This window comes from Podarcis filfolensis (assembly GCF_964270895.1).
Source record: "Podarcis filfolensis genome assembly, chromosome: 10".
In the NCBI taxonomy this organism is placed as follows: domain Eukaryota; kingdom Metazoa; phylum Chordata; class Lepidosauria; order Squamata; family Lacertidae; genus Podarcis; species Podarcis filfolensis.
Window position 1 is genome coordinate 41,811,567 of NC_139612.1, and position 24,057 is coordinate 41,835,623.

Here is a 24,057-nt window from a genome sequence, read left to right on the forward strand (position 1 = left end):
ATGACGCCCGCTGAATAATTTCACGGCAGCGGGGCACGCCGGCCTGGAAGCCTCACCGCCCCACTCACAAAAGTCCGTTTTCCAAACTGGGAAAGAAATGTCTCGAGGAGTTGGTTGGGGGGGGGTTGCAACGAAGAGGGGCAGCTTTTACACAATAGCACTTAACTACCTGTTATCCAGGTCCACTTGCAACGTTTATCAGGAGCGTAATACAAAAACACGATTTTTTTCCCTGAGTTCTCTCTTCGCGATGAACCCTGTCACCCAAATTCGCTATGAGGCGAATGGTGATGCGCATAGATCTGACTCCTTAAAGCAATTTAGAACTTCTTCCCTATTGCCCCTCCCCACATTATACTGTTTTTCTCCTCACCAATTTTAGCATCTAATTACCATCAGAATCCAAGAACACATCCTGTTTACAATTACTCGGGAATAATAAGTACTACTGAAATAATTGCAAAGTGTGAAGCTAAATAAAAACCACCTTAAGCCCGCAAACTATCCAAAAGCCTGAAGGGGAAAAGTCATAGTAGAATTTTTAAAAGTATGAAGACAATACCTCCCCTCAACTAAAAGATAGGATTTTGTTTATGTAGTGTGGGATAACTAGTGTAAGTGAAATACTGCGTTTTCACTATGCAATTTCTGACCTTCCACTTTAATAAATGTTTAAACGTGTTTAAAGGACACAACATTTGGCAGCAGAGTAATCTTTCCAGATTGCCTTGTATGGGTGAAAAATGAGACACACCGTCACACATTCCTTTAAGCTTCTTTTTTTTTAATGTCCTGGGAAAAGTCTGCTCATCATCAGCGAATAAATAAAACATCTATATATTGGACTATATTGCAGATGACGAGAGCTGGCTCTGAGCGACATAATTTTCCCTACATTGCAGAAGTGCTGGAGGCTGAAGTTTTCCCCTTACAGAGGTTTCCACGACAATTATACACAGTACTCGCATATTATATAGATGCGAAAATATAAGGCTATACAGATATTGTAAGTGAACGCTGACGCTATCCGGGCATCTCACCCGATACATGCCTAAAAGGTCCCCCAAACAAAATGTTCCTTTCACACCACATAAGAGCCGAGTTTCAAAGAACAGACATCCCCCTTTCTTGTCTGAATGGACTTAACTGAAACTGGAAACTGGGATGAAGCAGTCTAAGTTTATATTAAAACTGACTCTATTAGTCTAAGATTACAAGTCTACACCTAACATTCAAACATAAGAATCTAGAGCTCTTCTATTATTTCCTATCTCTATGACTTTCCCTCTACAGTATTTTCTCTTAGTCGGGAAAGTCCTCCACTATCCCATCATTCAACGGGGCTAAGTTCCTTTTACCAATGAGAAGGCGAGAAAGAGAGGATCCGCCCGGTGGTGACTAAAGACGTTTCAGCCGCATGGTTATTTAGCGCTGGCTTGCCGATGGGGCGGAGCTGAGGGACCAAAGGAGAAAAATGGCGACTCTCGTGTTAGATAACGGCGCTTACAATGCCAAGATCGGGTACAGTCACGCTCATGTCAGGTGAGAAGCCTCATTCGCTTGAGGTCTGGATGGAGTTAAATTCTTCAGGAACAGGCAGTCGGTTCTTCTATGGGTTTTCTCGCATTTTTTGATATGCGCATCTGTGAGAATGTAATCAATTCACTGGCAGTTATGAATGAATTAAGGAATTATTCCAAATGTTCAGGAATTGTCCAAACGAGCGTCCAGTGAAAAAGTGGCTATTACAGAAAACATAATCCAGGTACTAAATCCAACGAAAGAATGAAATCAGTATGGTTTGTTTGGAAACAGCTAGTGTAGGAGTGTGCAAACTTCTGAGAGATCTGGGTTACAAAAGGTGTTTCCAGCTAATTGACATGTTAAAGTAGTTTAACTGTGGAACCCACTCTCCCAGGAGGATGGCCACCAACCTAGATGGTGGGAGGAAATCTAACCTAAAGGAGGATTAAAAAAATTCATGGAGGGGGTTTTCAAAGGCTTCTAGCTATGATGGCTATGCTCTGCCTCTGAAGTGAGAGGAGGTAAGGTTTCTGAATATTAGTTTCTGGAAACCACAGGAGGAGAGAGAGCTCTTGTGCTTGGGTCACACTTGTGGGTTTTCCACAGGCATTAGTTGGTCACTTACATTATTGACTTTTTAAAATGTGTATAAAGCTGCTGGGTTTCTTTCCCCTCCCCACAGTGTTATTCCGAACTGTCAGTTCAGATCAAAGACTGCTCGTCTGAAAACATTTACAGCTAACCAACTGGATGAAATTAAAGATCCATCTGGACTTTTTTATATACTCCCGTTCCAGAAGGTAATTTAAATAGCATGGAAATCTTTTTACACAAGAATCAGTTAAGGTTCAGTAAGAGAGGTAAAGGTTTAGTCAGATTTATGCATGAGTAGATGTAGTTTTTGAACAATAGTCATGAAGAATATTAATGTAATTAAAATCAGAGAGGAGGGAAACATTTCTTTCTATATAACGAAGCCTTAGATGGAAATTATTGTTTGTATTTAGCTGTGCATCTTAATAATAAATTAAACTTGCAAATCTGTTAACACTTATTTGGGTGTAAGTCCCACTGCCTTCAGAGGAATATACTTATATATAGAAATGGTCAGGATAAAGTCTTAAATAATGTATTTATTATACCTGATCATAAACAAATAACATGGAGTAAAATACTACTCTAGGACTGGAGTCAAATCATCCAAACACCTTCAAGAGATCAGGTTTCTTCCAGTAGGGTGCTAAAGAAAGTTTGAAGGACAGTATAAAATTATGCAAATATCAAATGGTTACAGCAGTAACTTTACTTTTTAAATAACAGGGCTACTTGGTAAACTGGGATGTTCAAAGACAAGTGTGGGACTATCTTTATGGAAAAGAAATGTATCAGGTAATTAAACACTTTCCTATATCTTGAAGGTAGCACCAGAAGAATATAAGAATGCAGGCTGCTTATAGGAAGTCAGCATAACCTAATAGTTGAAGCTTGTGCATCAGCTTTAATTTAAACTGTGAGTGTTTTGATTTCTACAAATGAGGGCATTTACTGTTTCATTTAAAGCATGGGTTTTTATTTTTACAAAAATGTGCTTGTTCATTGTAGGTGTTCTAAAGAATGATGTATCAGCAGATAAAATAATCCATATCTGCTTGTGGGATCTGTCAAACCTTCATAAGAGTATTTTATCTCAGTGTTGCGTATTTTTCTGAATTGGAGTTTGATCTACCCCGATGCACCTGCTGATTTTACATCCCAAGCTGCATCATGGCAAACCCATCTCAGCCAGTGTTTACTCAAGACTTTTATTGGTTACTGTCTTTAGCATACAGGATGATACATTTTAGCAAGTACATTTATAGAGTTCAGAATATAGTTTAGGATGGGGTTTTTTTTATTGCAAGTTACCACTCAGTTTTCTAAAGAATTCCATAGAACACAAGGGAAAAAACATTGCTGAACCAGAATTCAAGCTCACACTAAGGTCTTACATTATGCACATCCTGCAACAATGGAGGGCTGTGAGAGGGGGCTGGAAAGGGACCCAGCAATCGACCATGAGCTACCAAAAGCTCCCGGGGATCAACCTGTTGGACATCCCTCCTGTACCTGTATACACAAAAGTAAGTCCCTCTGAGTTCAGTGAAGCCTACTTGCAGGTGTATGGGTAGCTTGAATTACTTCATCCATTGGTCACTTGCCTACTCACTAGAGTTACCTCTGTAAGAATATGTAGGGTTTATTAAATTTTGTATAACCTACAATTTTTTTTCAAGTAGGCGTTCCTGCTGTCACAACAGAAAGCTACTATACTACAGTGGCAAGAAGTGTGAGCTGTGAATTAGGAGAAAATCCCTAGTTCAAATTTCACCTTAGCCATTGATGACCCTTCATCAAGCCACTTTTACCCAGTCTCTCATGTGCAGCAAAGGAGCATTACTGGCCTTTCTTTCTAAGACTGTTCCAAATACTATTAAGATAATTTATGTGAAGTGTTTTGAAATATTCTCTGTACATATTATTAAGAACATATTTATTAATAGTCAGACCCTAATTTTACATACACTCGTTTTTTTAAGAAAAAAGATTGCTTCTGAATCTTGAAATATTTTCCTACATAGGTAGATTTTGTAGATACCAATATCATCATCACAGAACCTTATTTCAACTTCAGCTCAATACAAGAGTCCATGAACGAAATATTGTTTGAAGAATACCAATTCCAAGCAGTTCTCAGAGTAAATGGTGAATGGCAAGTCCTCTTACTGTTTATTTTTGGGGGAGAAAATGTTTTCGTTTGGCATTGCTACAACACTTTTTTTGTTTGCTTTAAAATAATAATAATAATAATAATAATAATAATAATAATAATAATAATAATATTTATACACTTCCCATCTGGCTGGGTTTCCCAGCCACTCTGGGTGGCTTCCAAGACATGTAAAAACATAATGTCAAACATTTAAAACTTCCCAATACAGGATTACCTTCAGATGTCTTCTAAAAGTTGTGTAGTTCTTTATCTCTTTAACATCTGATGGGAGGGTGTTCTACAAGGACGGCGCCACTGCTGAGAAGGCCCTCTGCCTGAAGCACGTGTTAATAAATGTATCTGACACTATGATATGGCTCTGTTTTTCAGCTGGGGCTCTCAGTGCCCATAGATACTTCCGGGATAACCCATCAGAACTGTGTTGCATCATTGTAGACAGTGGGTATTCTTTTACACACATTGTACCTTACTGCAGGAGTAAAAAGAAGAAGGAGGCCATTATAAGGTAAAAAAACCAATATTTTTAAATATTTTTAAAAAGATGTGTTCGTGTTTTTAAAATATAAATATTAAAGAAAATCTTTCTTGTTCTTAGAATTAACGTGGGAGGAAAGCTCTTAACCAATCATCTAAAGGAGATAATCTCTTACAGGTAAAGCACTAACTAGAAGTTATTACAATCTTATCTGGTTCACAGTAATAAAAATATAGTTTATTTTATTTTATAGGGCAAAAAGAGAAACCAAATTTTGATATCATGGTTTGCTGAAGGACTGTGAAGGCTTACTTTGCCTAGATTATGGTGCAAGGTATGCAATGATACTTAAAATTAGTTTTTTTGCAGCAATAAATTAATTGCAGCAGAAGTTAAATCGGAAAAATAGATGGAACACTCCAGAAAATGAGCAGTAAAATTATTCTGTGAATTGTTTTAGGTATGGTAATGAAACTGCACCATAATTTACTGGCATATCTTGTTGGTTGTTTCCAAATGCCACTGGATTCCATGGAGAATCTGACTGAATCTGTGGGTATGCTGGGCCACATGAGTAGACTATAATGGGGCGAGGTTCATGAACTTGAGGGCTACCTCTTTTTGTATACACAAACTTTCATAAGCTACACCCTAGAAAGTTCATTGGGAATATACAGATGGGCAAAACCAGCTGGGTTCCTCACAGTGAGTTAAGCTACTCAACCTAGATTTCACGGCCACTTGTTTCCCATCCCCTATCCCCCATCTCAACAGTAGTGAGAACTTTTCTATTCTGAAGATCCCCCTGCATCCTTGGGTCTTGCTGGTTCTATTTAGAGGGCTGTTTAGTGTTAGATACTACTCATGTGCCAATTCTGAATGTCTTCTGTAAAGGTAGGATTCCTGAACGATTACAATATGTATAATCTCCTTTTTTTAAAAAGCCCCATCAAACAGTACCTTTCCTATATATGTAATTTTGTTCCTCTTGTATAGAAAGGGTGGTATGAGAATATTATTAACTTTTTCTACTTAAAACCATGAACTTCATCGGGTTTAACAGATTAGTTCCTAATCACAACTTAATGAGAACTCAAAGAAGTGCAGTGTTAAGAACGTTCATCCTCCTCTTACTGTTCTTTGGTTTAATAGCATGCCCTACTCCACAGAGGATTAAAGGCTTAAGTGAGTTTTCCACAATTAATCTAACAGCTTTACTATAACATTTAAGCTTCAATAAATACTCATATTGAATACTCATAACAGACCAGCAATGAAAACAAGATAAAGTAGCATTATTTTCTTTAAAAATTATAGGCAACTCCATGTTATGGATGAAACCCATGTGATTAACCAAGTGAAAGAAGATGTATGTTATGTTTCCCAAGACTTTTTCAAGGATATGGAGACTGCCAAGTATGGGTTTTTTTATACTGCTAAATATAGTTAATGGTAATTTTGTCTATGGCCTGAATAATTTATTATGTATTGCCTTGTGGTGAAAAAAACCACCATTCTGTTGACAGTGGTCTATGAATACATTAAATATCAAATTCCTTTACTGAAAGCGGCTTGTGTCTGGGGCTTAAATTTAAGCTTGGGTTCATTAAGGGTTAGCTCTGAAACATGTTGTTATGAAGACTACCTTTGAGCATGTAGGGAGTGCTGTTCTGACCCATGTCCCCATATCTGGAAACAGGGATAATGATCTTTGAGGTCCCATTTCAGCCAGACTTGGGTTTATAGTCTTGATTCCATTACTGAAGCATCTGCAGTGTTCCAAATCATTTTCAAGCTCTACATATGCAGTTAACTTATGTGGTTGAAATTGCATGCAACGCAGAGCGCACACAAGTTCTGGCATATTGTTGCAAGATCTCACAGGAACTCAGACAGTCCCACAGGAACTTGCAAGAGCATCCCAAAGCCTATGCAGTGTGCGGGACTTGCCCGGTAGGCATGGCAGAGCTTAACAGCTGTCTTCCCGGGGTGTGGGGGATGATGGTAAGGCTCCTTGGCAAGGATAGTTATGCGGGGGTGGTTTGAATTTACACAGTTTTGCATATTCCTGCCATCCCCAGAACATAAACCCCATGCAAGGTGTGATTGTCCCACTATTAAGTTCAACATCTATATGCACTGAATACCCCAAATAGCTTTACATGGTGGTGAGCTGTCTTACTGATTAAAAGTCAAAAGGAGGTTATCCTATGCAGCTTTCTTATTTAGTTATTATCAAAGCCTCCTCTTGAGAGGTCTCCACATTTGAGAAAGTTGGACTTAGACCCATATTAGGGTAAATTGTTAATTATTTATTTACAATGAAATACTTTTTTTTGTGGCTCTGAAGAATCATTAACTTAGGATGTATTCTGAATTCCAACCTGTTTCAGATTGAAGGGGGAAGAAAATACAGTAATGTTGGACTATGTTTTACCAGACTTCAGCACAATAAAAAAAGGGTTTTGTAAGGTAATTGCATAAAATCAGTCTTCTTCTTCATTTCATTTCATTTCTATACTTACATATATTTTTAAGAAAAAGATCTCAAAGCATTTACAACCTACATCAAATAAAACAATCCAGAAGAAGACATTACAGAAGAAAGTCCAATATAAAGTATATATTCAAAGCAGCATAATTAACAGGAAATTAAAATATTGCCTTTAAGATTTTGAAACTAAAAAATTACAAAGGAGGTCAACTACAGAATGCACATTTAATGCAGCAAAGATAATAAAAAATTATATTAAATGTTTCAAAAGGAAACATTATTAGAGGAAGTCAGATGTAAAATGCAAATTTAAAACAAGGTAATTAACACATCTGGAGGATGAAAGGTTCTCCAACACTTATGCAACCTAGTTAGAAAAAAAATAAAGTCTCTATTGAGAGGGGGAGTGTGTGAAATGAATTGCCATTTTTCGTTTGTTGATTCATCCTCTTACTGTTCAGTCATAGCATGTTGGCTGCAATTTCTATGTTATTATGTGCTGATATAGCTAGGTATAATTGTATGGAAGAAATATACAAGTTTCAGATTCCCATACAGGTTTTGGATCCCAGCTACTACATGGGAAAAATCATGCAAATAAGGTGACTGATTAATGTTGATATTAAAAGCTGGTTTCATTATTACATGTGTGTTAATTCACATCTGTTTGATTTAGCCAAGGGAAGAAATGGTGTTAAGTGGAAAATACAAAACTGGTGAACAAATACTTCGTCTTACAAATGAGCGATTTGCTGTTCCAGAGATACTCTTCCATCCTTCAGATATTGGTATTCAAGAAATGGGAATTCCTGAAGCCATTGTTTATTCAATTCAGAACTTGCCGGAAGGTATTCTTATTTAAACAATGTAACTACTAAAATTAACTGTAGAACATGTTGCATAGTTAGACTTTTTGTTTTGCTTCTAAAGTTCCCATATCAAGGACAAAAACTCAGTTGTCTAGAACAGTGCCAGGAACTGAGACACCCTTGGAGTAAGCAAACAAACGGGTGAGGGAGCCCAGCCCGCCAGTCCACCAGCCGTTGCTGTTGAGAATGGACAGACAAGTTCCAGTCCCTGTGGGCTAATGTGAGGAGGCACATCTCTTTGAGGTGGGCGGGGGGGGGGGGGACAGCTCAGAGACCAGGGATGGCAGTAGTGGCTGCCCTGAGGAGAGGAGAGAAGGCTGAGGGAACACTCAAGGCAGTGTTTGAAAAATGGTGAGAGGCTGGGCTCCTAAACCCCACAGGGGTGCTGCAGAAAGAATGTAGTTAGTCAAGGGAGCCACAGACTCAAAAAGGCTGAAAACCTCTGTTCTAGTAATTCTCCAGTAACAAATTGTAATAAACACTATTTCTTGACATGTTACTGTTGTAAAATTGCTGAAGTTACCTAGGCAATATCCAGACTTCTAAATTAAGTAGTTTAATGCATCCAAAGTTGATTGGGAGCCAGAACACTTAGCACCCTCTTCATAAACTTGGAAGTAAGCAATTTGCATTAGAAGAATATTTAAGCATGTGACTGAGGTACTGCCTCCAATGCAAGTGCTTTTCATTACAGACTTTATATAAAATCAAGCAAGTTATTATAGAATTATAACTTGTTTCTTTCTGGTCTTCATAGAAATGCAACCACATTTCTTTAAGAATATTGTTTTAACTGGTGGAAACACACATCTCCCCGGCTTCAGGGATCGTGTTTACTCTGAGGTCCGATGCCTCACTCCCACTGACTACGATGTTTCTGTTGTTCTGCCAGAGAAGTAAGTAACCTTTCAGTTACAAATGTGGATTCTCAACTGATAGTTACCCACTCTATTTTTATATTCCATATTCTAATGTCATATAATGTAGTACTAGCTGATACTGAAAATCAATATTAAACTAACTTTGTAAACTAACTGTATTTTACAGTTTACACAATTATTTTATTCACTTTCCAGCCCTATTACTTATTCCTGGGAAGGTGGAAAGCTGATTTCTGAAAATGACGATTTTGAAGATATGGTGGTAACCAGAGAAGACTATGAAGAAAATGGACATAGTATATGTGAAGAGAAATTTGATATTTAAATGGTTCACAAGATATGGACATTATATTGTATATGTTAAAGACCTGGGAAGTTTTCTTAGATTGGAACCCTGATGTAGTTTTTTTTTTAAAGAATGAAACTGTACTGTCAATTAATATATTTGTAAGGTTTTATTCATTTTTATATACATGTAGCTTATTGGGGTTTTTCCTTCATATTCTTTGCCACTCAAATGCTGATAGAAACTGAAATCTGGATGCAAATGGCTGAACTGAAAATATATCCATAAAAGTACATTTCTTCAATTAACAATATGCTAGAATATCTAGTAGGAAAATGAAATAAAACATTTGAATCCAAAGTTTATTTGGAAAATAGTGGTTGTATTGTAACTGAACACAAGCACACTAGATCATAAATCTAGAAGGCTAGTTCCAGATTTCTTCAAACACTCTGCTTAACCAGTTCCTATCTACTATTACATTAAAGAGGGATTTAAGCAGGAATGCTTTTATTTTCTGTGAAAGGGAATAAAAAGAGAACAACAATAGATGCTCAAGTCAAACAAAAAGTCACCAATTTAAAACATTTTTATAATAAAAAGTATTATGAAGTATTTTATTAGAGAAACAGCTCAAATAAGCTACAGGCCATGTGTTGCTTTTTTAAATAAAAAACTGCAACTCTTCAACCCACCTTGGATGTTGTTCGAGGATTAATTTGTTTTCCCCATTGCAGAATGACAACCCATTGCTCATAGGTGTGGTGCAATCTGAACAGAGAAGAGCAACCAGACACCATTGCTATGTTTACCTGAGCTGTTCTACACTTACGAAGAGGCATCCAATTTGTGTGTGTGCACATAAACAGTTATACCTCACAAAACAGTAGTTTGGAAGCAACTCCTGTCCACAACGCCAACTTGTTCAAGACGTATGCTAGTGGATTAGAAGATGTGGGAAAGGTTACTAATCGTGAAATATACCCTATGATATTGCTTTCTATGGAAGACCTTTATTTGGAACATCAGCTCGTTGGAAGACTTGAAAGACTTTAAATCTTAAAGCTGGAAGAGAGCCCAGAGCCCTTGAAGATATATGACTATTGATTCAAAACCCTAAAATGTATTTTATATAATTGACTTTTTATTTCTATTCTTTGTATATCATATTGTTGTTTTATTGCTATGGCCGATGGCTGACGCAAATAAAGATTCATTCAAGCTATAGCTGCAGCATAAAAGAATAACAGGGAAAATTGGAAGAATCCCACCCCTTTGGATGAATCCTGCCTATTCATCTTCCTAAAAAGCTACACCTTGACAAATAAAGGGGATGAAACAACCCTAAGGTGTCTGGGGTATTCATTACTCCTTATGGTGACCTACCACAGAACCTTCATGTTTGTAGGCCTTAACATTTCCACAGGAAACCATACATTGCCTGAGGGCCAACATTATGCCTTGGAGCTCCTTGGGAGAATGTTTGCCTTAGAAGTAAAATATATCTCAGCATACTTGGTCCTCTCATAGAAAAAGCAAACAAACAGTGAAGTTTGACCACCGTCCACATACATACTTACACAGAATTCCTTTTGCCGTTTTTGTGGTACATTCACTCAGTATGTATTTTAATAACAATGGGTCTGCTATCCTGCCCCACTTGCATGGACCACTCCGCTGAGAGAACCAAGTCCGTATATATTTCTCCTCCTCAGCCTTAAATCTGTTACGCCTTTTCCTCTTTTCCCACAACTTCACTGCTTTATTTCGCTGTGAGAGAACGGAAAGGCAATCGCGGAGGCTCGAAAGTACCCCGGTGGGGGGGGGGGGCAAAGCAAACACAAAACAGCATTGCTGCTTCCACAGAGGACTTCCCAACGGAGGGCCAGGCCGGCGCTTCGTCGCCCTGACAATCAAACTTGCCGCTCTCGCGGAAACCACCGTTGGCGGCGCGAGGCGGAGGGGGCGGGGCTTCCTAGGGCTCGACTTCCGGCCTCAGCTCCGGTGCCCTGTTTTCTCTCCCAGTGACAGCAGCGGAGGCGGAAGCGAGAGAGAGAAATAAATATATATATTTACTGTGTTCGAACCGGTCAGGTTAGGTTGTGCTGAGGTGGCCGTCATGGCGTAGCAGAGCCGGGGGTCGCGGCACGGTCAACCACGCCCCACGGTGGGGCAGCGCTTTCCCCCCTTCAGGTTGAGGTGAGAAGCCCGCGGGGCTGTTGCTGCGGCGGGGGCCCGAGCGTGGCCTTGAGACCGCGGAGAAGGGAAGGGCTTGCTCGCTTCCTTCCTCAGAACCGTAGGGTTGGGCCTGGGCTGCTCACAAAGTGGGGCAAGAGGGCTTGGCGGGTGGGGGGAGCTTCCCTTTTGTGCCGCCGCCCACGAGCAGGCAGTTGTCGAGTGGCTGTCAGCCGACTTGGGGAGAGGGAAGGCAAGGGGCCTATCTGCCTGCGGTGTGGCAGGAGCTCTCAAACCCTTTCTCAGGTAAGAGGGAGGGCTGCTCTGCCGTGCTGAGGGTGGCTGGTCGAGGTATTGAAATTCCCTAATTGCTCTTTAAGGCTTCTGCTCTTACTCCACTGTCGCTCTGATTTCAGCAACAAAGCTTCTTCATTATAAGATGAAACCAGTCTCGCTGTGATAAATGCAAAGTATCCCGCACAAATATTGCTGAAGTGTCCAGTAACGGTAGATTTTACCGTGAAAATATATATGAAGGCTTGTATTGACAGAAGCACACACGAGTGACTTATGTAGAACATTAATTGGAGCTTTTGTGATTCCAAATGGGGCGTGAGAGCATCTGTGCGCATATTATGTGTACTTCCCTTGCTTATTACAGGACTGTATGTGACAAAGCCCTTGTGAGGATTGTCAGGTGTCTCTTCTAAGCCACACCTCTTCTTTTAAGGGAACAGCCTTCATTAGGCTACTGCTGTATAGGAAATCATTGCTTTCCGGTGCCTCCTACACTGAGTGTTCAATGTCCATTCTGAAACTTTCTTCTGACAATTCAGTTTAAATATAGTCAACAAGCCTTGGAGGCATGTTGGCAGCAGTAAGCAGTTAAATGGAAATCTTACCCTTTGAAAACACCACCTGGGGAAAGTTGCTAGTGGCAGTAGTCTGAATTCCCATAGGATCCACTAAATTCAGTGCTGTAATGCTTATAATAATGCCGCAATATCATCAGAGTATGTTTTCTTGAATGACTTACTAGTTTAAAATGTAGATCCCGTAGTGTGACAAAATCATAAGTAACTTTGAAAACTAAAAATTATCCTTCTGCTAAAAGTAGGGTGGCATTACAGTCTTATGGGTGATACTATATATTAATAGATAAGTAGCATTCATTAACCTTTTGTAAAATATAATATTGTTGGGGGGGGGGGAGAAAGACAAAGTGTGCACATGTATACTGGGATATTTCACCATAAATCCTCAACATTTTAAGAAAAAACACGAAAACAAAAAATGCAGTAAATGATCCATTATAAGCTCTGAATTGCTCATGTAAGTAATGCATGGTTTTTATAAGGAAATCAATTGGAAGAAGAATGTTTTACAGTTTAAATGATATATTGGTGCTATTTTATCTGCTGCTTATTGCAAAGCTGACACCCAACAGTTTTATGTGAGTAAGATTCAATCGTGAGGTCAGCCTGCTAAGTGTGACAGAAATTCACTTGTGTAGTGGGGCTTTGCATTTCTCACCTACCCCCTGCAGCTCCCCTCTTCACCCCCAAAAGCTGTACAAGTATACTCTGTTACACAGGTACAATAGGTGATAAGAGTATTGGATCCAGTGATTTGTTTGTGTTAGGTAATGGATAGAAACTATTTAAGTAGTCTCGGGACACTTCGGCATACTTCTAAATTTGTTAAGCAGACATTACTGCTCAGCTTAAAAAAGTTATATTTGCTGGCCTATCCAACTGCAGCAATTAATCTTTTAAATGAACTCATTCTAAACATCCAGGTATTTGTCAAATATGATAACTAATTCACACCCTGAACTCTCTTCACTTGTTTTGCAATCAAGGCGATGTTAATTCTAGTGGTTAATTATTTTTTCATAAATTCTGTGGTGGACCTAACTGGCATATTAACTTTGTCTGCCTATTCCTGTGCATGATCTGTTGATTCATCCTTTTTTGGATACAGTTTGGGCAAGTGAAAGAAAAACAGCTGATATCTTTAACACCTAAATTATAACAGAAAGTGCTAACTGTGTTAGAAATTGTTAAATGTAGCAACTTAGTTTTCATCTCTCATACTGACAGCTTCAAACAGGAATAGAAACTGATTTTCAACTGCTGCTTTTTGCTCTTATTTGAGACAGCATATTTCAGTTGATATAAGTACTGAGAATGAATGCCAGCTAGAAAAACATAGATTTAAATATTTATATCATTTACTTAATAACATTTAGAGTCTATGTTCTGCTTAGCAAAATTTCCAAGATGGATTCTGAGATTTCTTTTTTTTTTTTTTTTTTTTTTTGGTAGGTAAATGTACTAGCATACATTCATAACAATGGAGTCCATGCTAAACAAATTGAAGAGCACGGTTACGAAAGTGACTGCAGATGTCACTAGTGCAGTCATGGGAAATCCAGTTACCAGGGAATTTGATGTTGGACGACATATTGCTAGTGGTGGCAATGGGCTTGCTTGGAAGATTTTTAATGGCACTAAAAAATCAACAAAACAGGTGAGGTTTTAGGAGGGAAATACGTATTGCTTCTCATGTCATTACAATGATGTTTTAAGGAACAATTGCCTAAGAATACATGGTTTAACAGTTGTAGAAAAAGAAATCACAGTATGTGAGCGGTTGCTGAACAGCTTGGTAGGTTTCTAGATGAAACATCAGCTCTGAATCCATTCCAGTCCGGCTTCCGCGCTGGTCATAGGACCGAGACGGCTCTGGTCGCCCTAACAGATGATCTCCGCAGGCAGCTGGATCGAGGCGGGTCGGGGCTGCTGATTCTTCTAGACCTGTCAGCAGCCTTCGACATGGTCGATCACGAACTCCTGGACCACCGCCTTGCTGACGTGGGGATCCAGGGCACAGTCCTTCAATGGCTGCGCTTGTTTCTCTCTGGTCGGGGACAGAGGGTGGCGCTTGGGGGGGAATTGTCATCGCGCCACTCCTTGGTGTGTGGAGTGCCCCAGGGTGCGATACTCTCCCCAATGCTTTTTAACATCTTTATGCGCCCCCTCGCCCAGCTTGTCCAGAGTTTTGGGCTGGGCTGCCATCAGTATGCTGATGACACCCAACCTCTATCTGTTGATGGATGGCCATCCTGACTCGGCCCCAGACACACTGATCAGATGCTTGGAAGCTGTGGCTGGATGGTTACGTGGGAGCCGGTTGAAGTTAAATCCTTCGAAGACAGAGGTCCTTTGGCTGGGACGGGACGATATGGGATTGAGGGGGCAACTTGCATCTCTTGCGGGGGTGCAATTAGTGCCAGCACCGTCTGTTAAGAGTTTGGGTGTAATCTTCGATACCTCCCTCTCCATGGACGCGCAGATTGCAGCTATAACAAAGGTGGCATTTTTTCATCTCCGCCAAGCTAAGCAGTTGGCTCCTTACCTCTCTCACCCTGACCTAGCCATTGTGATCCACGCGACGGTCACCTCCAGACTGGATTATTGTAACTCGCTCTACGTGGGGCTGCCCTTGAGACTGACCCAGAAACTCCAGCGGGTGCAGAATGCTGCGGCAAGACTCCTTACGGGGTCTTCGCTGCGAGACCACATTCATCCGGTGCTATGCCAGCTGCACTGGCTCCCGGTGGAGTACAGGATCAGGTTTAAGGTGCTGGTTTTAACCTTCAAAGCCCTATACGGCCTAGGACCCTCGTACCTACGGGACCGCCTCTCCTGGTATGCCCCACAGAGGAACTTACGGTCTTCAAATAAAAACATCTTGAAGGTCCCAGGCCACCGAGAGGTTAGGCTGGCCTCAACTAGAGCCAGGACTTTTTCGGCTGCGGCTCCAACCTGGTGGAATGCTCTGTCACAAGAGACAAGTGCCCTGCAGGACTTGACATCTTTCCGCAGGGCCTGCAAGGCAGAGCTGTTCCACCAGGCCTTTGGTCAGGGCGCAGCTTGACTCCCTCCTTTGGCAATCTTTACAGAACTTTAGTTTATGGTTGCCATCAATTTTGATTTTAATTAATTTTTATAATGTTTTTAGAATGTTGCACTATTTTAGTATTGTTAGCCGCCCTGAGCCCTGCTTCGGCTGGGGAGGGTGGCATATAAATAATTTTATTATTATTATTATTATTATTATTAGTAACTTATCATTTTTATGTCTCTGCTATATAAGTTGTATGGGGTGTTAAAACAGGAGGAGTACATCTGCTGGGGATGCATTATGCTCCTTCTGAGGTAGTTTGTCCACTTTGCTTGCCACTCAGCACTCATCTCTCACCCATGACTCCTAGAAGCTGTCAGCATGCCAGAAATGGCTTTGACTGGCCAGTTAAACCAAGTGAGGATAGCCGATGGGTTTCAAACTCTCGGTGAGTTAGGGACTTCCCCTGCATGCAAAGACAGACTTCATCTGCCTTGCGGGACATTCTTGGGAGAAGAAAGGGCTAAAGAGTAAACCCTACACAAATCTGGAGTGGAGTCCCAGTTGGATGTCGCCTTCTATGCCTCTTCCAGCAACTCTTGCAACCAAGCTGTTGCCAAACATATTGCTCTGCTTTCCTTTGGACCACATCAGCGAGGCCAAGAGGGGGGTTCTGTCACTTTGGCAACCCAGGACCTCGAGACACACTGCCCAGGCTTGCACCCTGGGGAGGTCACTTCAGTGCTGCTAACACAGTGGCTTCTTGAATTCACCCCAGAGGCACACTCCATCATCTCTCAAGACAGACATGTGCCAACAGTGCACCGTACGCACTCATATGGTTTGCATAATGTCCTTGAGGTTAAACAGATCTTGAAAGAATAGCAAAGAATTAAATGTTCTAGTCATAGTTTCTCAGATTGGTCACCTCCAAGTAGCTCTGGCTGATTGCAAATAGATACATCAAATCCTTTGTAATTTATATTGGGTTTTGTGTGTACCTTTGATTTGTTTCAAACAAATTGCTCCGCTTGATTTAGCAGTTATATATTTAACTTCAGAACAAAGTACCTCAATTGTTTTAAGGGACCGAAAGTTCTAGATTTATTCAAATGTCTTTCAGCAACATACCTTTGAAACTTAGTTTCCAGTTCTAGGCACTTATACCGATATATGTATCTGCACTCTGGTATAACAAGTGTTAAAGTAGATAAATAACTAATATTGTGCATCTTTTCAACAAAGAGCAAAAATTTATTAATATAATGCCAGTTGTAGTGGTAAAATGTCAATAGGAAACTTACTAAGGTGAAACACTATTGGAACAAAAACATAGCAGCTTGGTAAAAGGGTTGCAGTATGCTGAATGCACTTGTTTGGTAAATGAACCGTGCTATAAATGTGGACTGCAAAGGAAAAAATAGTATAAACAACATTAGCAATCTATGTTTATTTAGCAGTGCAGTTTAGTGTGCAGTTTAAAGTCCCATTGTGTTCAATAGGACTAATACCCAAGGAAGTGTGTTTTAGAATTGCAGCATTTCATGCTTTCGCAAAGTGGGTGTGGTTTCAGTGAGTGGCATTGCGTGTCGAGGTCCCCAAGCCACCCCCCAAATAACTCACAACGCACACTTAATTTTTGTTTAAGGTTTTTGGCATAATTTTGGCCACAACTTTATTTAAATACAAAACCGTGATTGGTTGTTTAGGCATTGGTTAAGACTATCTGTCCCCCCGCCTGGGGACAGAACTGACTTCCGGGCACCACCGAAAGACAGTGCGGGGGAAAGCAAGTCGGGGAGAAATGGAGCTGAGTCACAGACCCTCAATTCTCATCCGCCTGCTCCCCGAAGGCTTGCCGGCCCTAGTCCCATTCTAGGGATTGGACGAAAAGATGGCAAGCCCCAGGATTCCTTTAACGGAATTCCCTTTCCGCAGCAACCATGGAGGGGCAGGCCCAGCCTATCCTAACCCTTCCTCCACCAATTTATAACCATTGCCTAACCACAACCTTACAAGTTGTGACGATTTGCTACGCAGTAGGCAAAAACCAAATGGCCCAGCCAATCAGCCAGATGGACAAAATTCCTACCAGGCCCCTGCCCCAACGGCAGACGACCCCATGACAGGCATAGCAAGGTCAATGCAACAACCCCTTATTCAAGGGCGGGTGGGCGGGTGATCCGTTGCACGCAGCAAAGAGAAAGCTCCAGGCTGCGTGCAGAGTATTTAAACATTTTACCCCTCCCACCAAAATTGCAACATAACTTTTACCCCAGCAACCCAGTGAACCAATCACTGCCCCAGGCCATCTTTAGAGACCCTGCCTGGTAACAGAGGGGTGGCTCAGCAGACCCCACCGCAACACGTGCTCTCCATGAAGGAGAACACGCTTTGTGACTGGTGGCTGTTCCAGAGTTGCTGTCTGTCCAGTGCTCCTACATTCATTTTTGTTACTACAACTCTTCTTGAGTAAGCTTAACTGCTGGTTGAACAGAGGATAAATGAGCACATTAAACTGCCAGTAGCGAATTGCCCTGCCTACTACTGATGATGAGAAGCAAACCTTAAAGTTATTTAAAACAACAACAACACTGGTAGCTATGCAATTCTGGTCTGAAGAAAAATATTTTAGAGTATTTTGAAATCTTGTAACAGAGTTGGCTCTGACATGTTTCTTCATGAGAAATGCTCAATGTGAATAAGTCCCTTCTATCTGCTGTAGTTTTACTATGTGTAACATCCTGACCGCACTTTGAGCAAGACCTCCTGGATAATTTTAGAAGTCTTGTGGTGTTCTAATATAGGGTTGCCATATATTTTTTTAGGAAAACGTTAAAGTTATTGAGTGACCCAAGTTGTTGAGCTGTTGGTAAAAAAAAGTGAACATAATTATTCAGTTGTGTTGCTGAAGATCCAGGGCAAACCACTGCTTTGCAGCAGAAATTCCCCCTGGACGTATACGTCAGACATATCCAACGTATGGCAAGCCTATCTAATAGAGATGCAGTCTGACATTAATCTGTTTGGACATTATTGCTAATTAATATGTAGACATTGTGGGACTCTAACACAACACCTTCCGTTTTGCTTAATTGTTACTGGAAGAGAATATAATATGCAGTTTGGACAAACTATTGCTCAACAGAATATTGAATTTGTTAGTACAATTTAACATTAAGGAGCAAACTTTCCATGTTAATATGGTTGCTATGTGGGGTAGGGCAGAATTTGGCATTGATGGGCTGCAAAGGAAGGGTGCTTTTTCCCCGCCATTTTCCTTCTGCCAAATCTCCAACGCTTCTAAATTTCCTTGGGTGTACACACACACACACACACACACACAATACAGTGCTATTTTTCTAGAAAAAAGGTGCTGGAACTCACCACTAACACTTCCCTAGTTCTTAGAATGGCAATAGCACCCACCTGAGAGGTGCCAGAATTGAGTTCCTGTGAGTTTCCCCTGTATTTACACACACACAAACACACCTAACTTCTGAAGCTGCCCACTGTAATAATGTAAAGAGAGGATGGAAACACTATTATAGCAGTGGCCAATTTATTTTAAAATTGAAAGACAACGAAAGCTATTTATTATTATTGAAAAGTATTTTATTATTTTGTAGCATTTTTGTTTCTCATATAGTTCACTAATAATATTTTTTGATTAATTTTTAGGAAGTGGCAGTTTTTGTTTTTGATAAAAAGCTGATAGACAAATATCAGAAATTTGAGAAGGATCAAATCATTGATTCCTTAAAACGAGGAGTTCAGCAGCTAACAAGGCTGCGACATCCTCGGCTGCTGACTGTGCAACATCCATTGGAAGAATCCAGGTAAGTTTATTACTAAAACAATTACAGGTTTGAGTTTTCATACATGCTCAAAACTTTCCGAAAATTAAATAATCTACACAATCTAATTTCTGGAAACTGTATCCACTTCTCCCAAAAGAAATTGTGTAATTGTCCAATGTGTGTCCCTATTCTGAATATATGCCAAGTATTCACATCCTCGTTATTATTTTAGTGATTAAGAGATACAACTGATGTGGTTTATTCTGTTTTCCTTTCTGCTGTTTGGCAGAGCAAAACTCACCAAGTTCATGTAGTCCTTATTTGAGTGAAGACCTGTTCTTCACTCTCTCATCGTGATTCCCTGAAGGCCTTGTGAACCTTCCACTTCTCTGGTGCAGTAGAAATTGATATTATGTTGAATGCTGATTTCACTGTCATGGAGTTTCATTTTTCAGGCTGTTAAGAAGCCCAACACCTGGTGCTTTTTCTTGAACATCCTGCACCATCATAATGTCCATTTCCTAACTGTTGCTGTGTCACAAAGTCAAAGTCTACCTATATACCTACTTATCTCTTGTTCTGAAGTATATTTGGGGTGTTTACTAAGGATATTTGTTTCCTTCTAGGGACTGTTTGGCATTTTGTACAGAACCAGTTTGCGCAAGTTTGGCTAACATACTTGGCAGCTGGGACAATCTTCCCTCACCTTTACCATCTGACATCAAAGAATACAAACTTTTTGATGTAGAAATGAAATATGGCTTGCTTCAGGTATGCACATTGGTGACTGGTCTGTAGTGCTGGTAGTCTTACACATGGGTGGGTATAATGCACTCAATATCTAGCCATCAACCTATATAAACCAGGCAATAAATTTATACTATAGCCACCTGCCTTTTCTCACAAAACGCAGAAACATTTTTTCTTCCCTTGTCTGTTTAGAAGGCAGTGTTAAAAAGTCACAGCAACTAATTAGCTGTAGCAGAAAACCTTTATATTTTATTCCTCACACTTTATATGCTCTAGGATAGGAATGGGGAACCTCTAGGCTGCTGGATTCACCTCTCCTACACTCCCCATATCATGCCCACTTTCCCACATTCCCATCCTATTTCAGTTATTTATTTAGATATGACTGAGCAGCACCTTTCTACCAGTGGTTTTAGCCTTTTTCTAGTGGTCACTGTATCTTGCATAATTTTGGATCCTCTGCAGTGCTTGAATCTGTGCACATAGTTATGGAAACATTCAAAAGTCCTCAGCAGCTCTCAGCAGCTTCCCCAAGAAATTCAGAGATCCCAGAAATGTGGTTTCCAGTAAATCACGGAAAACATTGTTGACACTGATAGGAATGTCCTCTGTCTAAAGTAAGAGATCAAGTGTGTAGGATGGGAAGATTAGGAAGAAGGTATGTACAGGGAGAATGTGATTTTCATCCCCATCCCAGCATTGCAATGAAGATTCAAATAACCCTCCAAGTGACCCTAATCTAGGCTGATCTGCCAAGATTAGCTGGCGAGAGGGGTTGAGCAGAAGGTAAAGGGTGTGTGTATTCTGTAGGGGGCAGTGATTTTTGTATGGGTAAGCTGGATATGGGACGGGGGGAGGGGGCTGGTTAAAAAGACCTGTATGTTCCCCCGACCAAACACTGACATGCAGTCCTCAGCAGTGTTCCACTGATGCCCTCTGACACTTAGGATGCAAAAAGGTTCTCCACCCCATTCTATAAAAACACATGGCTGATCCCTTTCTTAACCACAAGTGAGGAAAATTAAAATGCCAAATGACGATCTGCCAAATCCTGGTGTACGCTGTGGTGTTATCAAGACAAAGGTGGGAATATTTAGGTAGCAGCTATGCAAGTTATCCGGGTCTGCTGCAAAACCACTGCTGCCATGGATACAGCTGTGCCTAATGGCTGCTGCTGTGGCAAAGGATTGAAGGTAAAAGTGTGTTGGTCATTGATCTGGACTTGAATCTCCCTACTTTGTTACCCCTTTCTTTTTTACCCCAGCCGCAGCACTTCTAGGACCAGTTCACTTCTGTGGATTATTTGTTTCTCAAAGAGGAAAACAACATATACCATCATATCTAAGCTTATTCCAAATGCTCTAAAACAAAACCCTGACAAGAATATCTTCCTCCTAACAGGTTTCTGAAGGCTTGTCATTTCTACATAGCAGTGTGAAAATGGTCCATGGCAACCTTACTCCTGAAAATATAATTTTGAATAAAAGTGGAGCATGGAAAATTACTGGATTTGACTTCAGCATCTCATCTATAAATCCATCTGAGCAAGAGGTAACAAGGTTTCAATTTGTTTTTCATTGTCAGTAAAGGATAACCTGGAAACATTGGGGCTCTTAATCAAGCTGTTAATGTTTAGCTACATAACAATATACAAATTTAATAATGTAACCCATTTGCCTGCTGAGTTCAGGATTAAACTTTAGGGATACGACCACAGTCAAGAATTAAGCAGCTTACTCTTCCTAAATTATACAGTCTTTCTTGGAGTAGCATATTGCCCATTAATATATGTGAAGTCATGAGTTGTTATAGTAGAATAATTCCCTCACGCAAAAAAACAACAACACCATTGAGTGTTTCAATACCAGTTAAGTGCTTTTAATTTATGTTGAAGGTAGGCTACCTAACTGCTAATGGAGATAATCTTGCTACCTAGCCAAGAGCTAATGTGAAACAGACAAGTATGTTCTGTTTATATTTTCTTAATGTGTTATGGTACAGACCTCATATACTCAACTTTAAAAATGGATGCACTCAGAGCAAACACAGGATTTACTTACCTTATATAATGGATAACGTCTCTCAGGTATCATGAGTGATTTAGATCTCTTTAGGTCATTATTAATGTAAAAGAAAATCACTCCAGCTACGTTTCTTTAAACTTACACTTTAAATTATGTTTCTGTAACCTCTTTGCTGTTTTGTTTTTTTCCCCCAGCCAAAGTTCTCTTGTAAAGAATGGGACCCAAACTTACCATCTTTGTGTCTTCCAAATCCTGAGTATTTGGCCCCTGAATACATCCTCTCAGTGAGCTGTGAGACAGCCAGTGACATGTACTCTCTAGGAGCAATTATGTATGCTGTGTTTAATAATGGAAAACCTATTTTTGAGGTCAACAAACAGGATATTTATAAAAGTTTCAGCAGACAGCTGGATCAGGTATTTTATGGGTCTGTTTGTTAAATTCACCTTTGAATAATAATAATACTTATAAAAAGTATTAAAATGTCTACAAGTTGTAAGTATTTTGGTTCTATGTTAATGAAAAGAACATTTAACTTTACTGAAGGAGGTGGCTTGTCTGTCATCATGGAAAGCAATAATGTGGGGTAAATAAAACTCTTGCCTCATGTTTTAGAGCCTGTTATCACCAAGTTTCAGGGTACTGGGTTCACCTGTGTGTGAGAAGACCCCATTAAAGTTTCTTTCATCCTTGTTGATAAGGAACATCACCAAAGTAGAAATATGTGTTTTACTCCCATTTTTATAAGTTTGGTTGTGTTGCATTGAGATAAGGAAAATCAGCTACAGGACCTGTTCTAGTGTCTCTGAAACCAGCTAAAATGGATGTAGAATGGGTGCAGAAGTGGGAATATTTGCCACACTGGGGAAGCTCTTTGTTTGTCTTTCATGAATTGAGCAGGGGTATATTACCCCAAAAATGAACTTAACACATATTTCATTTATCTAGCAATTAAGTGAACTACCTTCCATGTAGTTCAGGGGTATTTTAATGATTTTTTAAAGTAGATCATTGAATTCATTCAACTGAACTAGATCATTCCAAGTGTTGTATGCAGGGTTTTGTTTTAATGCTAATGCATGTGCTTTATTTATGCAGCTTAGTCGTTTGGGCGCCAATAACCTTCAAGACATTCCAGAAGAAGTCCGTGAGCATGTAAAACTACTGTTAAACGTAGCTCCTGCAGTCAGACCAGATGCTGACCAAATGACTAAGGTAAAAAGAGTACTTAAAATAGCTGTAGAATATAAGAAGAACCTTTTTAAAAGTGCTTTAATAAGCAGCATTTAACTGCTAAATTTTGAAGCATTTTTAAAAACAACATTCTGGTTCAAAATTTTCAATTCAGGAGATTAAACCTTATACTTTATTGCCCAATAACAAGCACTCAGTGATTAACTGGAACTGTTATTTTGCAAAATGTTCTCTTCTTTTAGAGGAGGATGTTTTGCCGAAACTAGAAAATATATATTTTCTATATATATGAAAAAGAGAAAAAATTCCATTTAGTGTTATTCCCATCTTTGTTATTTAGTTGAGATTTTATATTTGTTCTCTTTCATATATGCTTTTTTAGGTTTAACTTAACTGTATTAAGTCTGCAATTGTATACCTACTTACTGGGGAGTAAACCCCAGTGAATTCAATGGGGCTTTTTTTCCAAGTAGACATATAAAAGATTGCGCTGCAAGTGTTATGTTGCTTTTGAAAAAGTTTAATATATACCATGCTTATGACCTCAAATATCACTTTCTTTTTTAAAAAAATCTGTATTTTTAGATACCATTCTTTGATGATGTTGGGGCAATGACACTACAGTACTTCGATTCGTTATTCCAAAGGGATAATCTTCAAAAGTCACAGTTTTTTAAAGGGCTGCCAAAAGTTCTACCAAAATTGCCTAAGGTCAGCAATCTCAGATTATTTTACTAGACATGTGTACTGACACAGAACTCTGTGTCTTTTGTAGCTGAAGCATGCATTTCTGCTCTATTATAGTGTTCTTGGAGTAAGAAATAATAATAATAGTAGTAATAATAATAATAATAATAATAATAATAATAATAATAATAAAATAATTTATTATTTATAACCCGCCCA

General features: G+C 39.7%; 2 protein-coding genes across 3 annotated transcripts in view; both read left to right on the top strand.

Moving 5' to 3' along the window:
- Positions 1-9: 9 nt before the first annotated feature.
- Positions 10-9,659, top strand: ACTR6 (actin related protein 6). The gene is made up of 11 exons (XM_083573597.1): positions 10-1,542; positions 2,207-2,324; positions 2,845-2,913; positions 4,143-4,266; positions 4,664-4,799; positions 4,890-4,946; positions 6,087-6,185; positions 7,163-7,241; positions 7,940-8,111; positions 8,890-9,028; positions 9,209-9,659. Exons 1-11 carry the CDS (start codon positions 1,475-1,477, stop codon positions 9,336-9,338), a joined length of 1,191 nt encoding a protein of 396 aa, XP_083429723.1. The 5' UTR covers positions 10-1,474; the 3' UTR covers positions 9,339-9,659.
- Positions 9,660-11,252: 1,593 nt separating this feature from the next.
- The window catches only part of SCYL2 (SCY1 like pseudokinase 2), a 30,752-nt gene continuing 17,947 nt past the window's right edge, over positions 11,253-24,057 (top strand). Inside the window, exons 1-8 of one of the 2 annotated variants that reach the window (XM_083573607.1) lie at positions 11,253-11,498; positions 13,802-14,006; positions 19,065-19,222; positions 19,810-19,954; positions 21,335-21,484; positions 22,152-22,373; positions 23,056-23,172; positions 23,737-23,862. In XM_083573607.1, the coding sequence (XP_083429733.1) occupies positions 13,830-14,006; positions 19,065-19,222; positions 19,810-19,954; positions 21,335-21,484; positions 22,152-22,373; positions 23,056-23,172; positions 23,737-23,862 (1,095 nt within the window). In that variant the 5' untranslated portion in view covers positions 11,253-11,498; positions 13,802-13,829. Of the gene's footprint in view, positions 11,781-13,801; positions 14,007-19,064; positions 19,223-19,809; positions 19,955-21,334; positions 21,485-22,151; positions 22,374-23,055; positions 23,173-23,736; positions 23,863-24,057 lie in introns of both variants that reach the window. The other variant, XM_083573608.1, reaches the window with a different exon arrangement.